At 40.4% G+C, this 20,720-nt stretch overlaps 1 protein-coding gene across 3 annotated transcripts in view; it reads right to left on the bottom strand.

Moving 5' to 3' along the window:
* The window catches only part of SH3D19 (SH3 domain containing 19), an 81,729-nt gene extending 62,443 nt beyond the window's left edge, over positions 1-19,286 (bottom strand). For 2 of the 3 annotated variants that reach the window (XM_058023842.1, XM_058023843.1), the window contains exons 1-2: positions 19,106-19,286; positions 1,254-1,293 (exon numbers count right to left, since the gene is read on the bottom strand). In XM_058023842.1, the coding sequence (XP_057879825.1) occupies positions 1,254-1,293; positions 19,106-19,223 (158 nt within the window). In that variant the 5' untranslated portion in view covers positions 19,224-19,286. Of the gene's footprint in view, positions 1-1,253; positions 1,294-19,105 lie in introns of those variants that run through there. The other variant, XM_058023844.1, reaches the window with a different exon arrangement.
* Positions 19,287-20,720: the final 1,434 nt, after the last annotated feature.

Genomic DNA, 20,720 nt, shown 5'->3' with positions numbered 1-20,720 from the left:
TGTTTGACATTTTTGTAATATGACATGATCTAATGAAAGTTCTAACATTTAGACTGTAACCACAACACTTTTAGAAAATAAAAGAAAAAAGTTCAGTATTTTGAAGTATTAAAGGAAATTAGCACATGCAGTGATTGAGCTTTTAAGCAGATAAAAGTATTCTAAGACAAACGCAATACCCCCTGCAACTTAAACACACTGCTGGAATCAGCTACAGTGCTGAGGCAGATGGGGGAGGGAAGGGAAAATCATCCTCCCCATCACATCACACAACAGATACAACACATCAAGCGTGCTGTAAGAAAATGCTACACTGTTCTTCCAGCTGTAAATCCTAGCCCACTGTACTGTAAAACTGTACCAAAAAGGAAAAAATGTAGACTGTAAAAATCAAATGAAAAGGTCAGGTCATGTCAAAAGCCTGGACACCAGGGGAATTTTTTGGAAAGACTTTTTACAAAGGAATGGGAGAGCCAGTGTTCGCTGGTCTGCTCTATCACTTTGGTTCATTAAAATTCCACTATCTACCACATGACATGGACAAAAACCTATTCCCCAGTGGAGAACTGAAAGACAGTTTGAAAACAAGGCAATAGAGAAAGAGATTATTTAAAAATAAGAGGATAAGAAGAACTACAGAATATTCAGAAGCTTAAGGGAAAATATGGCCTTGCAAATCAATAGCCTAGAAGTTCATGACAAATCCTGATGAAAATTCTAAATAAACACAATGTGTTGGTGCGTATGTGCATGGGCTCTGTTTAAAACACTTTTATTTGTTTCTTGTGAAACCTTGGGTATGATGAGATCAGAGTCAATGGAATAAATTATAAAGTGTTGCTATTTTTGAAGCAAGAATTACTTTCCTTGCTATAGAAACAAAGAGTTCAAAGTAGTAAAAGTCATGAGGGGCTTCTTGTTTTAAACCACAGTTTTACCAAACAACCCTGTGCATGATACACAAACAAGCATTTGGAGTTGCAGTGTGCACAATTACAATCTAGCAAGTCCTATTAATTTCTTGAAAAAAGAACTTTGCCCATAAAGAATATAAAACAATTATTTTTAACACATACTTATTTTGTTTAACACAAAACTTGTTTTATTTTACATTACTGTTACCAAAACAGAGAAATAGAAGAGTGACATTTTTATATTTCTGGCCAATTTCCTAGTTCACCCAATAAAAGGAAAAAATTAGGGTAAAAAAAAGAAAGAGAAGGGAAGAATAAATAGAGAAATACAGTTCTTACCCTGAAGAGCGGCAGTCTGGTTTATTTCTTTCTGAGCGATCTGTGAGAAAGGAGGCATAATATCAGCACAGAAGTTGGATGTTCTTTAGCAATACTAGTACAGAAGTCTTAGGAGACTAGCAAAACTTATATGACTAGCAAAACCAAAAGCTGATTCTGTTCTAAAACTGTTTTCCCACACTGAACTAGACTGCCTAAGACCAAGTAAAATTACTGCAAGTTTAACATTTGTTACAATTCCTCCACTCAAAACACAGTGTATTTAATGTTTTGTATTAATGCTTTGGAAGCTTCTCCTCCCTTTAGCTGAAATGAATAGTGCTTTAGTTCAGGATAAAAATAAGGGAGAGGGAAGAGGAAAAAAGAAAAACCACAGATTACTCAGCGCAAAAAAATCATTCCATGAATCATGGCTGGCAGGGTTCCCTGACAGGATGGGAGAAAAATCAGCAGTTGGTTGCAGCAACATCTGCAAATACACTGAATCCAGTGCAACCCCACCATTAACTCTTCAGCTTCTGGGGGTTCCAAATACTGAATTTTTCTGTGTTTTTAGAAAGGATTTTCTTTATCCTGTAAGTATTTCAAGTAGCTTATTTGGACTAATGAGATTGACCCACAAAAATCTACATATAAATCTCCAGTATGCACCAAAAGCATAAATTATTTCTCTCAACAGTTATGATTATTGTACAAGCATTATACAATAACTGCAGTGCTATGATATTAGAATTCATGTATTATCTTTTATATTTTAAGTCCAGAATATCTTTTACTGCATGACTTTTGAACTACTTGAAAAGCTGAGGCTGTTGTCCACCTAAAATGCATATGTTCTAAAATTAGAGGAGGGGGGTTTTAATTTTTTGATGCAGAAAGATCCACTACACAAGCAGAAGTTAATTCCTACAGCTGCACATAATCTCCACTGACCATGGTGCTTTTGCCTCTAATTTGATCTCTGTGTATTTTAAACAGAAAGCTATTTTTCGTGTGTTAATAAACACTTCACTGAAAAGCTTGTCTATACAAAAGACTCTTCCTAAAAATATTTTCAGATTGTATTTTCAATCTTAAAGCTCTGCGTTTGAAATAAAATTTGCTCTGTTTACAGTACATATTTGTTTGTGCAGTTTTATTTCCTGTGTAAAAGAAATATTTTCCTCTCCAAGCTTTACGTGCTCATTTGATGAAGCTTTCATTAAAGTGGTAAAAAAAAATCTCATGTCAATTGTGCTTAAAAGTATGTAATGCTTTTTCCATGCATAGGTGCTCCTACTGAGCTGTCATAACCACACAGTTATAATTTACTGTCTTCCTGACTCACGGCGATCTTCATTTCATCACACTGTGTGCAACTCTGCCAGCAGAAGCAGCATGGTATAGCTCTGGAACAGCTCAAACCAGAGCTGCAGCAGCAGCTCTTCAAACACACACTCCTTCCATCCTTACCATGTAACCTCCTTACCAGAGAGCACTGAACAAAATGGGACCGGACCTCCCGCTGAAATCTGCTTGCCATCTGTTGCTCGTTATCAGTGTCCCCTGCTCCGTCAGCAGCCACAATCTAAGGGCGTTCAGACAAAGCCCCCCCACTGCTGAAACAATTGTGTGGATGGGAAGGAAGAAACCGAGTCGGAGCACGTGTAAGCACAGCCTCTGGGAGCTCTGCCACACAGCCCATGGCCAGCCAGCTCATCCTCCACTGCCCGCCCACACCGCTGCAACCTGCTCATTCAGGAAATCAATGGGATTCCCTTCTCCCTTTTACTTTCATTCTCCTTTCAGCATTTCAATGCTATATTTGGTTTTGCACATTTTATTTGCTGATAAACTTAGTGAGAGCACACCATCCACACACATAAAGATCTTCTTGAAAAGAACAAATTGTAATCCTACAAGCAAAGAGCCAACATTTAAAAATAGAACTAAAACCTCCACCACATTAGGTTTGCTGTGACCTTAACCTTTAAAATTTGTTTTAGTTTCAGGCATAATGAGAGACTCAAAGAGTTCAATCTTTCAGTTATGTGCTTGGAGTCAATTAGGTGGAGAAGTCACTGTACCAGGAGGTGTTTAAGGAAAGACTGGACATGGCACTTGGTGCCATGGTCTGACTGACAAGGTGGTGTGGTCAAAGGTTGGACTCAACCTCAGAAGTCTTTTCCAACTGAATTGATTCTGTGATTCTGTAAATTTTGCATTTCTAAATGCTATTTTGGCATTAGGTTCAAGCATCAATTCAAATAATGACACACCTCTACAAACACTAGAATATGAAAGCCTAGAAAAAACAGGCAAATGTTTTTGCAATACACACACACAGATCTAATCTTTCCGTTCTGTAGGCAAATCCTTGACTTAAAAAAAGCTGAGTCTCAAAAGTGCATGCCCACAACTAATTCTTTTTTCTCCATACATGTTACCTCAACAGCAGAGAGATGTCTTCGTAATCTTTTCTAACAGAAATAAGCAAGAAGACTGTATAGTTACAAAGATCTGAAAATGAAATCCTGCACTACATATTTTCCTCAATATCAAAGATACAAATTGCTATAAAACATTACAGGACATTATGTCCTTCTAGCAGAAAACTGTATATTCTTCAATCCTAAACTCTGGAAACCAAAACTGTGTCAAATCAGAGCAAACACTGAATGCTGCTGGACTAGCACTTATAATGAACAAACAAGCCTGTCTGCACTCTGGCATAGGAAATACACAGGAAAAAAATCCCACTTCTAGTGACAGATACTACCTTCCAGACACAAGACACCAGTACTATCCTCCCTATCCTTCTGTTGCTAAAAGCAATAAAATTCCTTACTGTGCATGCAGCTGTAGTATAATATGCTAGGAATTTACAAGCAGCTAGTACTCACAAGCTACAAAACCGGACTGTACAACTCTAAGTTTATTTTAGTTAACGAAGTTCTTTCTGCCTGTCCCCCAGTCCACAATTTGCATCTGCAGTCTCTCAATCCGTGAGAACTGACCATGCTCCAACCTCCCGCAGACCATCCTTGAGATTTTCTCCACTTCATACTCACATCTACTATTTACAAAACCTTTGCTGCCCTCATAACATTACAGCCATACAAGAGACAAATTTTAGCCTTGTTCAGAAGCAAGTGCAAGAAGCAGTTAGTAGGTGCAGCAGACGAGGTGGAGGAAGTCAGAGACTCCTGGCTGAAGTTGGGAAGACTGTTGTCCAGTTCTAAGCACAGCAGAAGAAACAAGGAAAACATTAAGGCACAAAAATCTGCTCTTCATACCACAATAATATGGCAAATCTAGCATTTCTTTACAAAATCATGCTCTGTGTATTTCAGTGGCAGCATGGACACCTTATGCCTTTTTTTCAGCATGCAAAAGCTGAGTGGCAGACAGAAATGCCATGTACCAGTTGCCTTCAGAAAAAAAAGGTGATTCTCTTACATTACAAGTTTGGGAAAATTAGCTCCTTTTGAGTTTGTTTTTAAAATGGCATAAAAGTTTTTCTTCTCAAGGAAAATATAAGTATAATCATCAGGAGAAAAATAACTGGGTCAACATCATTTCAGTTGCTCCACAAACCCAAAATAGCTTAAGTTTTTGCCAAAAAGACAACCAATGCAGAAAACAGTATCTTTTAAGGCAATCACTCTTGTTTCTGGAAGACAAGCAAAGAAAAGGAAAAAGGCAACTCACACTCAGTAGAGCCATTATTTTCCTCTGTTTATTTTGCAAGCTTCTTCAAAGCATCTTGTTGCTAAGAGTGACTTCAACTGAAAAGTTTGCTCTCACTAGAAAAAAATTCAAGTATAAACACAAACTGTTGAAAAATGAGTGGAAAGTTAACACACATTCTGCTGCATCAAACTGCAAAGCTACTGGGGAACCTTCAACGCCCTCCTGAACCTCCTGAGGCTGGTAACTTCCCACTTTTAACTCCATTCCACAGCTTGATCTCTTAAAAGCTGAAGGGAGGAAAGGGGGGCACATGCCATTCCCATTTCTGGGAAATAGAGTTTAACTATGCCTGCTGAATTGACCAGTCAGCAAAAGAGGCAGGGCACTAACACCCTCCAGGAAGACACATAGTTAGAGCAACCAGCAGTCTCCATGCCAGCAGTTTTTAGCCCCCAACAGCCCAGCAGTGGTTTCACAGGGAAAGCAAGCATGATGTGCTGCTGTAACAATACAAACCTCCAAATAAGCCAAGCAATGGAAACCATGGGCTTTTAAGCAGTGCCATCAACACCAAAATATAGACAGAAATTATGTTTTCAGGATAAGCAAATTATTGGAAGAGGCTGTACAACTTTCATCCTGATGATGCATCTGAATGCAGTTTTGAAGGCCATCAGGCCTTGACAAAGCCAGACACTAAGACCAATACAGCAGCTCTACAAAGCATCGTGCTGAAAACGTGATGCCACTATTTCAGTCATACACATCTAGACCACAGCTAAATGGTGCACCAGTCCCTGCCAGACAACTGAATCAAAAACTCCAAGTTTTCATTTCTAATTGCCAGTGTAGATGGGGCCCTCACTCAAACGAATTGCACATTTTCTGGACAGAAGATCTGCATTTGTGGGGGATTTTCAATGCTAGATGCTTTACTTGCACTGGAACAAGCAGTAACTGCCACTGATACTGCCACCTTTTTGCCTCTGTTTGTTAAGCCACTCTTCCTTCCTTTCAGCACTTTCCTCAGTATGGAACCAAAACAATGCAAATTGATTCCACTGTGTAGAATCTACTATAAATTTTGGTCAATTTTGTTAGGAATAGTCATACAGCAAAACTCATAAAACTGAACATTTGTTTAATATTTTAATATTTTAGCAGCAGAGTCCCTTATCAGTTGGTTAAAAGACAGAAGGCTCAAGCAGAGATTAATGAGAGGCTTGGAAGGAACTTTAAAAATTTACTTTATGTATAGCTTTCCCTTTACTGCAAAAGGCTACAAAATCAGGACATGATCAGAGTTTTTAAGTGTAAAGGTAGACAGTTTTTATACTTACTTCAAATTCTACAGTATGCTGTTGACTTCCAGAGCAGTACACTGCCAGGAAGAAAACAATATTATAACATCCCCCACAATTAAATTATAGTAGTCTGTCAGTTTTAGTGCTAAACAGTAACTGAGTCTGTAAGCACAAAGCATTCCTGCAGTTTTTTATACTTGGAGTAATGCTTTTTTCCCCCCACTCTTAAACACAACTGATAGATGGCTGGGGGTGGACCCCAACACACAGCTGAGAATACAATGAACCTCAGCAGTCAAGTATTTAATTTTGAAACCTACTGACCACCATAAAGTGTGTAATTTTCCCAAGACTTTAAGTTATAGTATCTTTACCTTGCTAAAATGTTAAAAATAAACTATAATCATGTTTAAAGCCTTTAGTGCACTTTTAAGTGCACAACATATAAGTGAAAAAGGATTTTACTGGACAGCAGAGGCCACATTTGCCAATGCTACATTTGCTGTTGATCAGTTTTTGTGACCCTGAAGTTCCACCCCCTCATTCTTGCTCCTACATTTCTCCTGCACTGCAACAGCAAAAGGGTGCGTGCATCAGTGTGAGCATATGTGCCAGCAAAAGAGGGGGCAGATGCAGAAAACAAAAGAGAAAGGAAACAGACTGTATAAGTTATCACCATTTCTCTAAAATGTTTGTGCTGTAAGAATCTAGACTAAACTCAGCACTGGGAACTGGGCTTGTTCTTAAGCCATAAACGATAAACAAAGTATATAAGCAATCAAATACACCCACTACATACATATGTTACCACACTTTTGCCTTCTACCACAGTTGTTTAAAAAGGAAAATTTGGACACAGCTGCTTCTAAAGCTCTTTTTTCAAAAAATTAGCAACTCCTGGAAGTACAAATCCCCACATCTTCATAAAAAACATCCCAGCTGATCAGTGCAATGTAATTCTTAGATTATGAACTTCAAGTATAACTAGACACAGGTATCAGGATACCACCAGTATCACAGTGGGAGCTACTCTAGATGAGCCCTACTACTTATTTTTTTATACTTTCCTAAGGAAAGTATTAATTGACTCAACATTTTGATGAACAGAAGACTTATAACCACAAAATACGTTTCTCTCTAGGCATTTCTAAAATGTTAAATCCACATTTCTGAAAAATAATTCTCTGATGTTGCTAGCATTGCCATTAAAAGCAAATTATCTTTTATCTTTTTATAAGAGCACTGTACTGCCTTGTTCTTCCTGCATATTCCTCAGCTAGACCACAGAGCTCACTTGGTCCTACCTATGTCTGCCTGTCAAAGGGTGCTGATAAACATACAAAAAATGCAATAGTTAGATGTGTGAATAAACTTGTCCTTCTGACATTGTATTTAACAGATTATCTGATAAGCATTCATACATAATATGCAAGATCCAAATTTATTCCATTGTTCTCTTCCTCAGGCGTCTGCCTTACTTGAGAACCAGAACATCCAGCACCAAAAGTGCCCCCAGTTTTGAACACCTCTGTGTAGGTACATTCACCTGTCACAACATACTGCTGAGGTGGCGAACCTCAACAACAAAAGTCCCCAGTGTACTCTTATGGATTAAGCACTTGGCAGCCAAGTCATATTCAATGTGGGCAAGACATGGATTCACAATAAAGTGCTGAATAGCAATTCACAAGATATTTCCCCTTCTGTATATGAGGAAATGAATTCGGCTTTAAAACAAACAAGAAAATTTCTTTCTTGACTATTTCATCCTGTGAAGCCCCTGACAGAATAAAGGTGACATTGCTTTCAATTTAGATATCAGACATGACAGTGAGTGCAAGTAAGTGCAGAGGTCTGCACTGTGGGAGGAATCTGGAGACTATGGAGATGAAATGACACAGAGAGAAAGAAAATATTGTATGAAAATAAAGGATTGTAATATACTTAACCACAAAAAAAAAAAAAAAAAATGCAGTAGCTCTAAAAATAGAAGAAAAGTACCAGGCAAAGGAAAGTATTTCTTTCTCTTAAGATACCACTGAAATACTCAGTAGTTTATTCTTGGAGTATTTTATGTTCCTTTGTCACTATTTATGACTAAAGAATCCCCAGGCTGTTTACCCAGTCCACCTAACGAGAACAGTCTTAAATATCACTGATTTTTTTACAAGTACTAATTTTCTAGGGAAGTGCATTCGACATAAGCCTATTAACAACATATTTTCTCTCCAGTGACATTGGTAATGCTGCCCAACACAAAAATAAAAAAAAATCTAGGAAAATGAATGTAACAATTGCTTCTCACGTGCATAGGATACTTCTGAAGTACCATAAAATGGATTATTCCCAAAAACGACTCTTTATCATCAAACAAAGACTACAAGACCTAGACACATCATAAAAGGGATTAATGTGAAAGTGCAAAAAATGGATTTATTTAATGATGGTGGCATATATGAATAAATTGTTATACCCCGAGATAACCCTCCTCCATTAGCTTTGAGCACATGCCTAAAAGTTGTGCAACTCTCTGCCACTATTCCACAGAACAGGAAGCCCAGCACTTTGCTGTTATTAAAGCAAGTAATGTTTTAAGGCATATTATTTAATAATGTAGTGATCGGCATCCAGTTTTTAAAGAAGTGAATCACCTGGCATTCTGAAGACATTTTACTGAGGTGTGCACTGAATTTATCCACATCTACTCCAAGGTGTTAAACATCTACCAAAACCCCTTTAAGGTACCTCAGAGTCCTTCATTACTGGCCTAACGTGTGCATGGAAATCTGCATAGATGTGCCCTTTGGTCCTGGAAGAACATCCTGACCAGCAGTCACTATGTACAGCTGGATTCCTGGCACCAAGATGTCACCTTGTGCAGCTGTTAGAAAAGTAATTCTTTGCCCATTTCTACCCTCAACATGAGGCTACTGCATTTTGTTCTCAGTCCTCTAAATGCAAATTTCATCCATTCAGGTGCTACTCATGGTAACACAAAGCAGTTTCACCTACAGTCAATGAGAGGCTTCAAAAACTGCTTTGACCAAGAAAAAGGATGGCAAAGTTATTAAGCATATGAAAGCCCTCAAAGCAAAGAAGCCTGTGCTTACCACAGATAAACACAGCTTTTCTCAACACTCGGTAATGCTGGCAGAGACAGTCCCAATTGTTTGGTACTTTGGAGGAAGTAACTACCCTCCCATGTATTACTAGACCTCTCCCCAAAAAGGCCTACAGATCCTATCAGAGGCATTCAGCCTCTGTAAATATACTAATAAGTACCTCTACACTGCTATGTGCCAAAATACCATAATGACACACTTCACATAGTTCTTGATAATGGATCCACAAACATCAAGCTAGAGGACAGCAATTACAGAAATGAAATGTCCCTAATGTCACGGCAGCTGCTCCCATGTATTTCCCAGAGATTATATTGGTCATCTGCAGCAAGCTTTACACACTAGAACAGAAAAACTAATTTTTTTCCTGAAGTTAGGCTGATGAGAGCTGAATACATAAGGTGTGCAGCATTATCCCATCTTATCATTCAGTGATACTTGTTCCATGCTCCAGTGATGCTCATGCAAGCATGGACTTGACCTGCTTAAACAATGGATGTGGTAAACTGTCCAGGCAGGACATGGCAGGTACCCAGCCTCAGGAACTCCATTCTCAGGCGTATTTCATCATGCCAGTTTGGAGTTCACTGGATGCTGCAAAGAACGGCAAGCTTAAGACAAATGACAAAGCGTTCAGCATTTGGCATCAGTTGAACTGTGGCACCTGACAATGCAGTTTTTCAAGTACCAGGTAGAAGGAGAGAGAGTTCTTAAGAAGCTTCTACTTTGATCTTAAGTCCCACATTTCTATTAGAGTTGTACCCTAAACTTAAAGTGCAGCTATAAAATGGATGCAGCACAGCCATGGAGTCATTTAATATGAGAAAGTTATTGAAATGCTGAGCTTGTTTCCAGAAATTTATGTCCCATCTCTCCAACAGGATGAACGAACAGTATTTTAATAACAAATAAGATCACAACTCGCTGCACACTCAAAAATTCTTTAAAATGATTTAGCACAGATGTGCACAATCTGAATCAATTTTCATATACAGATCTGTGATATTGAGAACTCAGTTTTTAATGGAAGGAATTCATGATGAATACAAAATTATCACCTTGAGAAAACAAATTAATTATAACTTTAGTTTATCTCTTATAAACAGAATCTAAATGCTATAACTGAAGGAAAACATCAAACAACTTCTTTTATACATACAATATTCTGTCTAGAAGGAGAATGGACCAGAACCCTTTTGTAGTAAACACAGTGCTTGAAAATTTACCTAAGCTTTTAAGGAAGTAAATCACCACGATCAAGACCACATTGAAAAGCAGAATACAGAAAAGAAATTTATCATTATAATTCAAAACCCAGTGATTATCCAGCAGAAATACCAACATGTATGCAAAAGGCTGTAACTGATTTCATATAATGAATGACTGTGCTCCTTACTACCATGCAAGATTTGAAGACAAAGTCTAAGTGGATTCAAAAAAGGAATTAGTGAAAGATAAATCAATTGGCAGCAATTTAGCAAGGCCTTTCATATGAGGCCTCCCAGAAGTTGCTAAGAAGTTGACTGCAAAGGGGAAGGAATTTCTCTTGGAAGTAAAACCTGAATCCTGGGACGTGTTTCTTGCATACTTTCCTGAAGACATTTCTTTTTTCAGTTTGTGTGCTCTAACACACGAGCTACTAGCACAGCTCTGAAAGTCTGACAGTGTGCCCACTATTAACCACAGGAGTAATGATGTCATTTATTTGAAATCTTTAGCATGTTCTGATCCAATCATATTTTCTTCAAAAGCCTGAACAAGCTGACTGAGGTTGCAACACATATACACAAAATAAATGCTATGACCTCTTTAAAAGCTTAGGGAAAAAAAAAAAAGAACAGTAAAATTTGTTGCATTCAGCTTCTACTCCAGTGTGAACCTTTTCAGCCTTGCTGTCATCCAGCCTTTCATGCTGGACCCAAATACAGCCATAGAAAGCAGAAAAGCAAGAACATATTTGCTTTGTAACATATGCAAGAGTTTCTAAGCTAATTAGGTTTATCTTTGAAGCATCTTATTTAGCATTCCATTAAATGTTGTCAGAAGATTCTAAATTCTTAAGTCAGAATGTCAAATTGATGTTTTTAGAATAACACATGAAATCCATACAAATCTCTACAGATGTAAAACACCTGAAGCAATTAGTGTAACAGCAGAACATCAAGTGGTCAATTTAAAAATATTGATATACATAAGATCCTGTGTCTGTCAAAATTTATACAACGTTGAGGGGAAAACCAGGAATTTTTCTTGGTCCGTGGCATGAACCACTAAATCTATGCTTTCCCACAAAACTTATTTTCATCCTTCACTAAAGGGAAGGATGCTTGCCAAGCATAAACCACAGATCAACAGATGATATACTGTGTTCCCAAATATGCTGCTGGAATGCTTCAGTGCCTTTTGTGCATACTGTTTTTCAAGAGCAGAGTAAAAAATCTTGGTCAGCAATGAAAACAACACTTCCACTACATTTTTTCTATACAGTCAGAGGACCTGAATAAGCAAGGCAGGACTGTGCAATGCGAAGGCTGAAGGGGCCAAACTCCACTATCCTAGAAAAGAGAAGGCAAAGAAACTACTTAACCACAGCACACCACTACTTGTAGGGTAGCGACAAAGATCACAAATGCAAACGCTTCCTGGTGTTAGTGGACAGTATTGAATAGGGCAGTGGTCGCAAATGTAGCTTGGGAGGCTCAGGTTGTAGGTGAGCAAAAGTTCTTCCTTTAGGAAGAAGCACTGAAACAGGTTGGAAGGATAGCACTGAAACAGGTTGGAAGGATAGCACTGAAACAGGTTGAAAGGAAAGCACTGAAACAGGTTGCCTGCAGAGGCTGTAAATCTCTCTCTTTCAGGAGACTTTTCAAGACGCTGCTAGACAAAGCCTTGGCAACAGGCCTGCTTCAAGAAGGAAGCTGGACTAGGTGACCCCAGAGCTCCCTTCCAGACAACACTTCCATGATCAACAAACACAAAGTAAGCAAAGCAAAGAAACTGAAGAATGCAAAAGCGTTGCATTTCACTATAGATAATAAGCATCAAGAAAAGAAGTTCATGGCAAATTATTTTAGTGCTATCAAAATAAAATTTCATATGGCACATATTGTGTGAGATGCTTATTGAAACAAAATAAACAGAACTACACTAACTTTTAATGAAGAGCATAAACACCACTACCCTGTTGTTTCCAGATTTTAAATCAAGGTGATGCATGGCTTCCAAACAGACAAATTACATTTAACATCTCAGTAATTGCAGCTTGACATGCCTCAGTGACTTCGGCTATAGAGAAAGAAAAAACAAGAGAGAACTTCAGAGTACAAAATTTGAGAAACAGAATCACAACAGAATGCTGAACTGATAGACTGCAAGGACACTGGGCAGAATGTCCAAGATAAGGCCAGCAGGAACCAGATTAGGAGGAATAAACAAAGCCAACTTATGTGCTAGGTAAAAGGCAGCTCTGGCAGGGGAAGACCACAACCACTGACTCACAGCCACCAACTCAAGAAACCCACATACTCAAAAGAGTGAGCGTGTGGGCTGAGTAGCAGAAGAATAAAGAAAGTAATTTACCTAACAAGAATAAAATACTAATTAATAAGGGAACTGTATAAATTATAGCCAATACACATTAATACCTCTGCTTGTCAAAATGCATAAATAATGAAAAGGTTTGATAATTGGTGTACTGGCTTTGTGAATTTGCCAGGTAGGACCCCTTTTTGAGCTGAACTAAATGAATCAAACACCTCAACTGTGTGTGGATTGGCCTCTTGCACACTGGGTGAAGGAACTCATTTTGGGACAACGAAGGCTATAGTCTCAAAAGCAAATATTAACAAATTTATTTACAAATATTACATTTTTTTTCATCTGTAAACACCAACCACTTCGGTAAAAGCTTCTTGCAATGAGGTTATGACTCATTTTATGCTTTACTGTCTATCCCCATTCTTTATGCAACATCCCAGACTTATCATTTGTCGCCCTGACAGGAAATGATTGCTTACAACACAGGTAACAGCAAGGTCTTTGTGCAATCACAGTTCTGTGGGTTATTCTCTGGCTACAAACTCATCTCTCCTGAAGCAATTATAAACTTCTGTGCCTTGCTTAGGCTCTAACCTGAACAAAGTAGGTCCATTTAATCACTTAATAATGATACTTATTATTATTTGTCCTTCTACAGTTTACTTGGCTAAGACATCACCCCCCACTGACTACCAGAAGTTTAATTATTTTTGTAAGACCAGCCTTCATTTTTAGAAGCATTGTTTCTTCAGAGGGCACAACATTCTTTGGGGTTCAGTTTATACTCTGGGCTGAGTAACTGCAAGCGGGTTTTTTTCTTGCCACTAACTTGAATCTCAAGATATGCTGGAGAATTTCCATGTATAGGCTATATTATTTAACTTCCAGAAAAGCTTTAGTTAGTATTTATACTTACTTCAAACAAGCTACAGTCAGAAACTATGAAATATAGTAGAAATTTCAATGGGCTGTGAAAAATGCTTAATCATATAATCTTCTTAATACTTCCAAGATACAACACACCAACATCAGTCAGAGATTATTACAGGAGAATTACATTATTTGTGCTCTTTGGATCTTAAGTGTTTTACTGTGGTGGTGCCTGAAGCAGCTATTAAACCTGAAGCTCCTAAATCTGCATCGGGACTATCAAAACAAAACAGACTGAATCCCAGGGAAAAGAGGGAAGCAGTGTTCAGCTGCCCATCCCCTCCACCACTTCTAGAATTTGTGAGCTGACTAAACAAAGAAATAATTAAAACAGTGGCACCCACTCCCCTATTCTAAATGCTCCTCTTAGTCCTCTTTTTAAGGGCTTCCTGTGTACACAAGGGCAGACTAGCAGATCATAGGTAGATGTATGAATTTATTTAAAACAAATGATCTACTTGATGGAGACTCTTTTCTCTTCTCTTAATAAAAGAGGATAAATGGTTACACTTGGTATGGACAAGCAGAACAATTTCCAGATCAGCACTGAAGGACACAGGCATGCAGGCATGCAACAAATTCAGTTTCAGCTGAACAATAGTGACTTCCCTTCTGCAAGATGCCAATCCTTCCACTTCTCAAATAAAAGAGTCGGTTAACCAACTAAGTCTTCAAATTACCCTTTTCCTAATCATTCTTTCTCCGAGCTCCAGGGTCATTGGCACCTCTTGGGTAGGACTTGAGCTGTCCTTGTTATGATCCAGTGAACCCTAAAGGACATCACCACCAAAACAGCCTCAGACCCAAGAATTTAACAAACAATTTCAGACCATCTTATTCTTTACTTCTTAAGGCCAAATATGTAGTTTTGCATTAACATGGGAACAACTGCTGAGCGTTGTTGTATTAAATTCTTCATTTACCTGTAAAAAGTCCATGATGCCTGCAAAGTAGTGTTCACTGAACTTTGTCAGACACACTACAGAAACATACCCCCACAACCTCTCAGCATGTTGAGCAGTGAAATATTCAACCTTAATTTGTTATACTGGATACAGCTCATTGTTCTCAGCTTCGAAAACAAGTCAGTGCCAGTTTGATGTGGGAATTGTGGGAGTGTAATGAATTGACCCAACTCTGAACTAGATCTTGTTTTGGCATAAAAAACCCCAAAGCACTCAGTCAATCAACCAACCAAAACCAGATGATTTCACCCATAATCTAAAACTGCTCAGTAGAGTTGAAAAAGTTCCAGGAAACATCTGAACTACTATGGAGAAACAGAAATAGGGGAAGGGGAAAAAACCCCAACAAAACTCAACTCAGAGATGTTTCAATCAGCACAGCTAAACTTATGTGCAAAATTTACAGCCATTGTATGAGAGCAAACCACAGACAAGCATTTGCAATAAGTAAAACAGAGTAATAGTAAATTAAACAAAAGCCTTGACCACCTGTACTTTTAACCACGCATTAAAGTAAAAATCACATAGGTCTTCATTATCAACTCAAATAAATTTCGTTGTTGGCTTCCATATTTGGTAATTTCATTTTATTTTTAAGTAAGGAGATTTCTGCCACATCCACAACGGGCTATTCTTTCTCAGGGAACACTGGCCAGAATTCAAAGTGAAATAATGCGGATACTGAATGTGTTAAGAATTTCTTGTGTGCTTTAGATAACATTGGAATATTGTGATGCTCAGCTGTAATGTGACAGTAAGGACAAATAATCAACCAATGTAATTCATAACTAAAATTTGCTACTTTCACTATAAACTTTCCTGCAAGTCCACGTTAGTCAGTAGTTACAGAATAAAAAGGCAGTGAAAATAGGAAAGCACACCAGATCAAGGTTTAGAGTTAGACTGGAGAGAACCTATAAGTCTATGGAGAAATAGCATTTTAGTGAGGTTGTTCTGGTTTGTTTGGAATTTTAATGTTTATTTATTTTACAGAAAAGTTTATTTATTAAAAAATTTAGTTTGTTTATTGAAAACAAACAACATTCTAAACAAAAAAAAAAAAATCTCGTAAATATCGTGTGGTCTCTGTAACTTCCCAGAACAACAATGCATGTGACAGAAATAAGCAACAAAGGAGGTAGAAATCGATCACATTATTTATATTGCAGTTAAAAACCTTAAAACTTTCCAACAAAAGTGATTTCCTTTTCCAGAGCAGGTGTTCAGATGATTCAGTCTTAATGAACCTATGCAGCTACTTTCATTGTTCTCAATTTTTAGAGAATATGTTGTAGTTCTCCTCACTATAACTGAAAAAACATTATATATATATATATATATATATAATTCAATCAGCACTTTCTCAAAGGGAAAATAGTTTCTTTAGAAGAGTTTTCAAATCACTCTATTTAATAGATCTTCTCTGAGGTTTTCCATAACATGCCAAATAAAAACTTCCTTGAATTCAGAGAAAATAATGCTCTGGCATGCAGTGTGGTAGATACATCAGACACATCACCTGAGCTATCTACAACCACCCCATGGACACAAATGGTTCTGCCTATCTCATTCCTCCAAGTTTCTATTCTCTAAGATCTGCTCTGGCACTCTGCTGATTAAGCAAGCATCTTCAGCTCATTAAACCACCAAAAAAGCCCCCAACCCAACACAGCAAAAACAAAAAAAAAAACAAAAAAAAAAACCAAAACAACAAATCAACCCTCCAGTGAATCAAATTAAAAAAACGCATAAACCAAACCATGAGCAGGTCTCTAACAGCTGTCAGGCTGCAGTTTCACAGCAATCTAAGCCAAACTAACTCCTGACTGGCATAGGCTCTTACCTCCCTCTGGCTGCATGTTCCCACTCTTTCCCGTGTGCCAGCTTCAACATTCACCCTACACCATTACAGTGAGCTGAATCAGAAGACTCACAACCACTGAAGAGAACTAGAAAAATATCCCTGTGCATGGACAATGCACCAGAACAGGTTGGTGCAGGTTCTAGCAAGCACAGGGGCTCTCGGTGAGGCAGCCACCCAGTCCATCAGCCCAGGCTACCACCAAATCACAACTCCAGTGACTTCACTCACCAACAGGTTGGACGGGAAGCAGAGCTGACACACAACAGAGCAGAAGTGCACATCCCCAAAGGAGATCACACCTCTAGAGCAGCAGCAAGCTGTTAGTTTAGTCTAGCTGGCTTCATCCTACAGTACATGGTGCAGCACAACTGTGACTGTCTTCAAGGGAAAATATGATTTCTTCATTGCAGAGCCTCCTGTGCTCTGCCTCTCCAATAAACCACTGCTAACCAAGTCTGAGCGTTCAGGAAGTCAGAAGTACTTATGAACTTTCACCTTTCAGCTCCCACTTAGCATACATGCCTCGCACCAGCAGGACAAAGGTGATGAACTGCCCTTATGCACTTCCATGCACAGGCTGAACACAGCAGAGATTTAAGCTGTTGCATTCACAACTAGTTTAACAGACTGAAATACTTAAATTGACAGCCTGCTAAGATGCCACTACATTTTTTTAAAACCCTACAACAAAATATCTTGCAGGCTTATTTAACACCTATTTGTATTACCATTTTGGCAGCTTAACCGCACATTACATGCAAAAAAACCCCACTAATTTTCAAAAAGTTTGTAAATAAAATTAGGTAAATGAAGGTCAAGTAAAGGAAGAGCAGCAAACTCATCTACTTTGGATGATATTCTTCAATGATGCCTTAAGAATACTCCGCTGGGAGCCTCAGCGGTGTTTTCCAGCTAGATGTGCAAACAGATGGAAAGAAGGCGAGACAGCTGAAGCAGAATGCTATTCATTCACACATACTTTACACCAGGAAGGTAAACAAACAGTGCTGGCCCCATTTCAAGGGGTGGCTATCCGGAAAAAATACTAGTAAAAATTGAAAAAAAACCCTTGCATTACTGGTTGTGCCAAAGACAAATTCTGGGAACAAGCTTTGTTCCACAAGAAGGTGGCAAAGGTTATATAGATATAGAAACTGCAGAACCAATTCTATGTTTTCCATTAATAAAAACTTCTAGAAGAAACACCTTTAGAAAACAGACATCATAACCAGCAGCACGAACACTTTGCTGTGGAGGAAACCATAGAGGAACTAACACTGACTTTCTGCACTCTACCCCAGACAAGGCGAAACCCTGCAGACATGCCAAACCACAATGGTTTCAATAGGGTCCTGCTAATCCTGCACAGACAGGTATTGACATAATTTGAGCCACTGAAGGCCACAGGGCCTGCCTGTTGAAAGTTGTCCTCTAGAATCCCTCATGTTGCTGTGTTTTTCTCAACTACAAAAGGGACAGTCGATTTCTTGTTCAAATGGATGCAAACTCACATGAATTAAAAAGGGTGCTATATAGTTACGGTTGTACCATAATTACTAAAAATCAGAATACTTGGAATTCGCCTACATAGCATGGGTGAGATTTTACCTGGAAACAGACCTTATGAAAATCATTTATCCTGGAAGGGTTTTACACTGACAGAAGAAATGCTGTATTCACACCTCAGTGACTACAGGACAGTGACATGCATGTTGACCCTAAATTAACAATGATGTCCAAATAAAATAATATCAGCTGCTGCCAGGGTCCACTTGAGTTAAAATAATTTCAAACAAAAGCTTGTTGTTGTCCAGGTCTCTCTACAATGACAATCTGCTCACTCAGCGCCATTCCTTCTCACATGCAGTGGTTCTTGCCTTTTTGCAGGGGCCTGCTGTCCAAACCTACACAGAAATGGCTAAACATGAACAACAACTTTGCTCTCTAGATGTTCCTGTACCTTGGTACTTTGAAAACAATGGGCAGTTAATTTCCTGATGGAGCACCCTGTGCACCTGGACATGTCTGTGCTAGTCAGCACGTGCCCATGTTAGCTTCAGGGTGGCGAAACAGTGGAACAGGCTGCCCAGAGAAGTGCTAGACGTGCTCAAGGACAGGTTGGATGGGAATCTGAGCAACCTGGTCTAGTTGAAGGCGTCCTTGCCCACAGCACGGGAGCTGGAGCCAGGTGCTCTTTAGGTCCCCTTCTAACTTAAGCCACTGTATGACTGTGCTGAGCTCGGAGCAGGCTCTGGGGGCGGCCCGCGGGCACACGCCTGCGACTCGGATGCACCTGAGCTGAACCCAGCTGCCCTGGGGCGAGGCCGCCGAGGCCGGCACACCTCGGGGCGGCACCGCCAATGCCGCCCTGCCCCCGACAGGAATCCAGGCGCGGGGAGCGGGCCAGGGCCAGCCCAAAGGAAGCGCCGCCGCGGCCCGCCGCGCCCTCGCCGCTCACCTGCTGCCGAGCTCAGCGCGACCCTCCGGTGCCTCCTGCCGAGCTCCCGCAGCTCCTCCTCGTCCTCCTCCAGCCTCCAGGCTTCGGCCATCGGCGGCGGAGGGGCGGCTGGCAGCATTCAAGAAGCGGGGGCTGCCATGACCGGTGCCCTCTCCTCGGCGCGGCCGCCCGGCCCTCGCGGCCGCCGGGCCCGCCCCGCACCTGCGCCCTCTCCGCCGCGCTTCTCCCGGAGACCGCTCCGCGCTGCTGCCGGCGGGGCGAGGCGGGAGGAGAGGCGGCCTTTCCTGCCCATCCGCGGCTCTCCGGCGTCAGCAGGAAACCCGGCGGCCGCCTGGCACCGCCACAAAAGGGGGCGGAGGAGGCGGCGGCGGGGGGAGGTACCTGGCTGCCGCCGCTGGGCAGCCGCGCTCCGCCGGGTACGGCGCGGGGGTGGCCGGAGAGCCAGGCCCGGCAGCGAGCGGGGTGTGCGAGCCACGGCGGCCTCCTGCTAAAGGACAGAAGGGGCTTGCGGCGAGAGGGTGCGAGGTCTGCCTCGCTTCGTGACGAGAGCAAGAACATGCCAAGAGGAGGATGGTGCCAGACTCTTTTTCAGTGGTACCGAGCGACAGCACAAGGAGCAGTGGCCTCAAACGAAGGCTACTGAAGTTCCATCTCCACACGAGGAAGAACTTCTTTGCGTCGAGGGTGGCAGAGCACTGGAACAGGCTGCCCAGGGAGGTCGTGGCGTCTCCCTCTCTGGAGACGCTCAGAACCCACCTGGCCACGTTCCTGTGTCACCTGCTCTAGGTGAACCTGCCTTGGCAGGGGGGTTGAACTAGAGGAGCTCCTGACAATTCTGTGATCCTGTGAGGTGGCAAGGGCAGTTGCTGTGCGTGGCCAGAAAGTCGGGAGCCCCGGGATCTGTGGGAATTGTGGGTGCAGCAGACTGTGGGCCCGATACTGGCTGAGGGCTGGGGGCAGGCAGCTCTTTGAGCGGCAGCAGTTGCGGCTCGCGGCTAGGAGGGTGTGTGTCTTGGCTCGAATTCATTACCGTGGTTTGAACTACTTCAGAAGTTATCTTAGGACCTACTTGAAACCAATGAGGTACACACTTTACAGCGCTGAAGTGATACGAAAAGTATGGCCACGTTTCAAGTTAGGCACCTGTGTGGTTTTACATCTAATTTCTCCCCCAGCTGCCTATATCTAAGTAGAAATTTTATTGCTTCTTCACTTCATATGGTAGCTTTAAAACCTAATCATAAATATTTTTACATATTACTCCATTGTAGATACTACTAAAACAGGATATAAGGAAGATAAATTCAGCTTCAGAGCAAGTGAATAAGGGACAGTAAACCAATAAAGTATATGACTGCAAATTAGAGCAGGGAGGTACAACTAAACAGTGAGTAATCCTGCTGTTGAGCAATATCTGTGCTGACACACTGAGCACCTTCTATGCTCACAGTGAATAAAGCATATTATACAGGTTGAAAAAAAAGTCATTACAAAACTGAAAAATATATAACGTATGAATACAAATGATTGTCTGTGCATTTTTTAGTGTTTTAGTGCTTGACTTTACAATCATTGTTCCTTAACAGAGGCTTTCTTCCACTGCAGCTCTTAGTGT

The sequence above is a fragment of the Melospiza georgiana genome, chromosome 5 (assembly GCF_028018845.1).
Source record: "Melospiza georgiana isolate bMelGeo1 chromosome 5, bMelGeo1.pri, whole genome shotgun sequence".
Classification (NCBI taxonomy): Eukaryota; Metazoa; Chordata; class Aves; order Passeriformes; family Passerellidae; genus Melospiza; species Melospiza georgiana.
The sequence above is the reverse complement of the archived record's forward strand: the minus strand, read 5'-3'. Positions and strand labels throughout refer to the sequence as shown.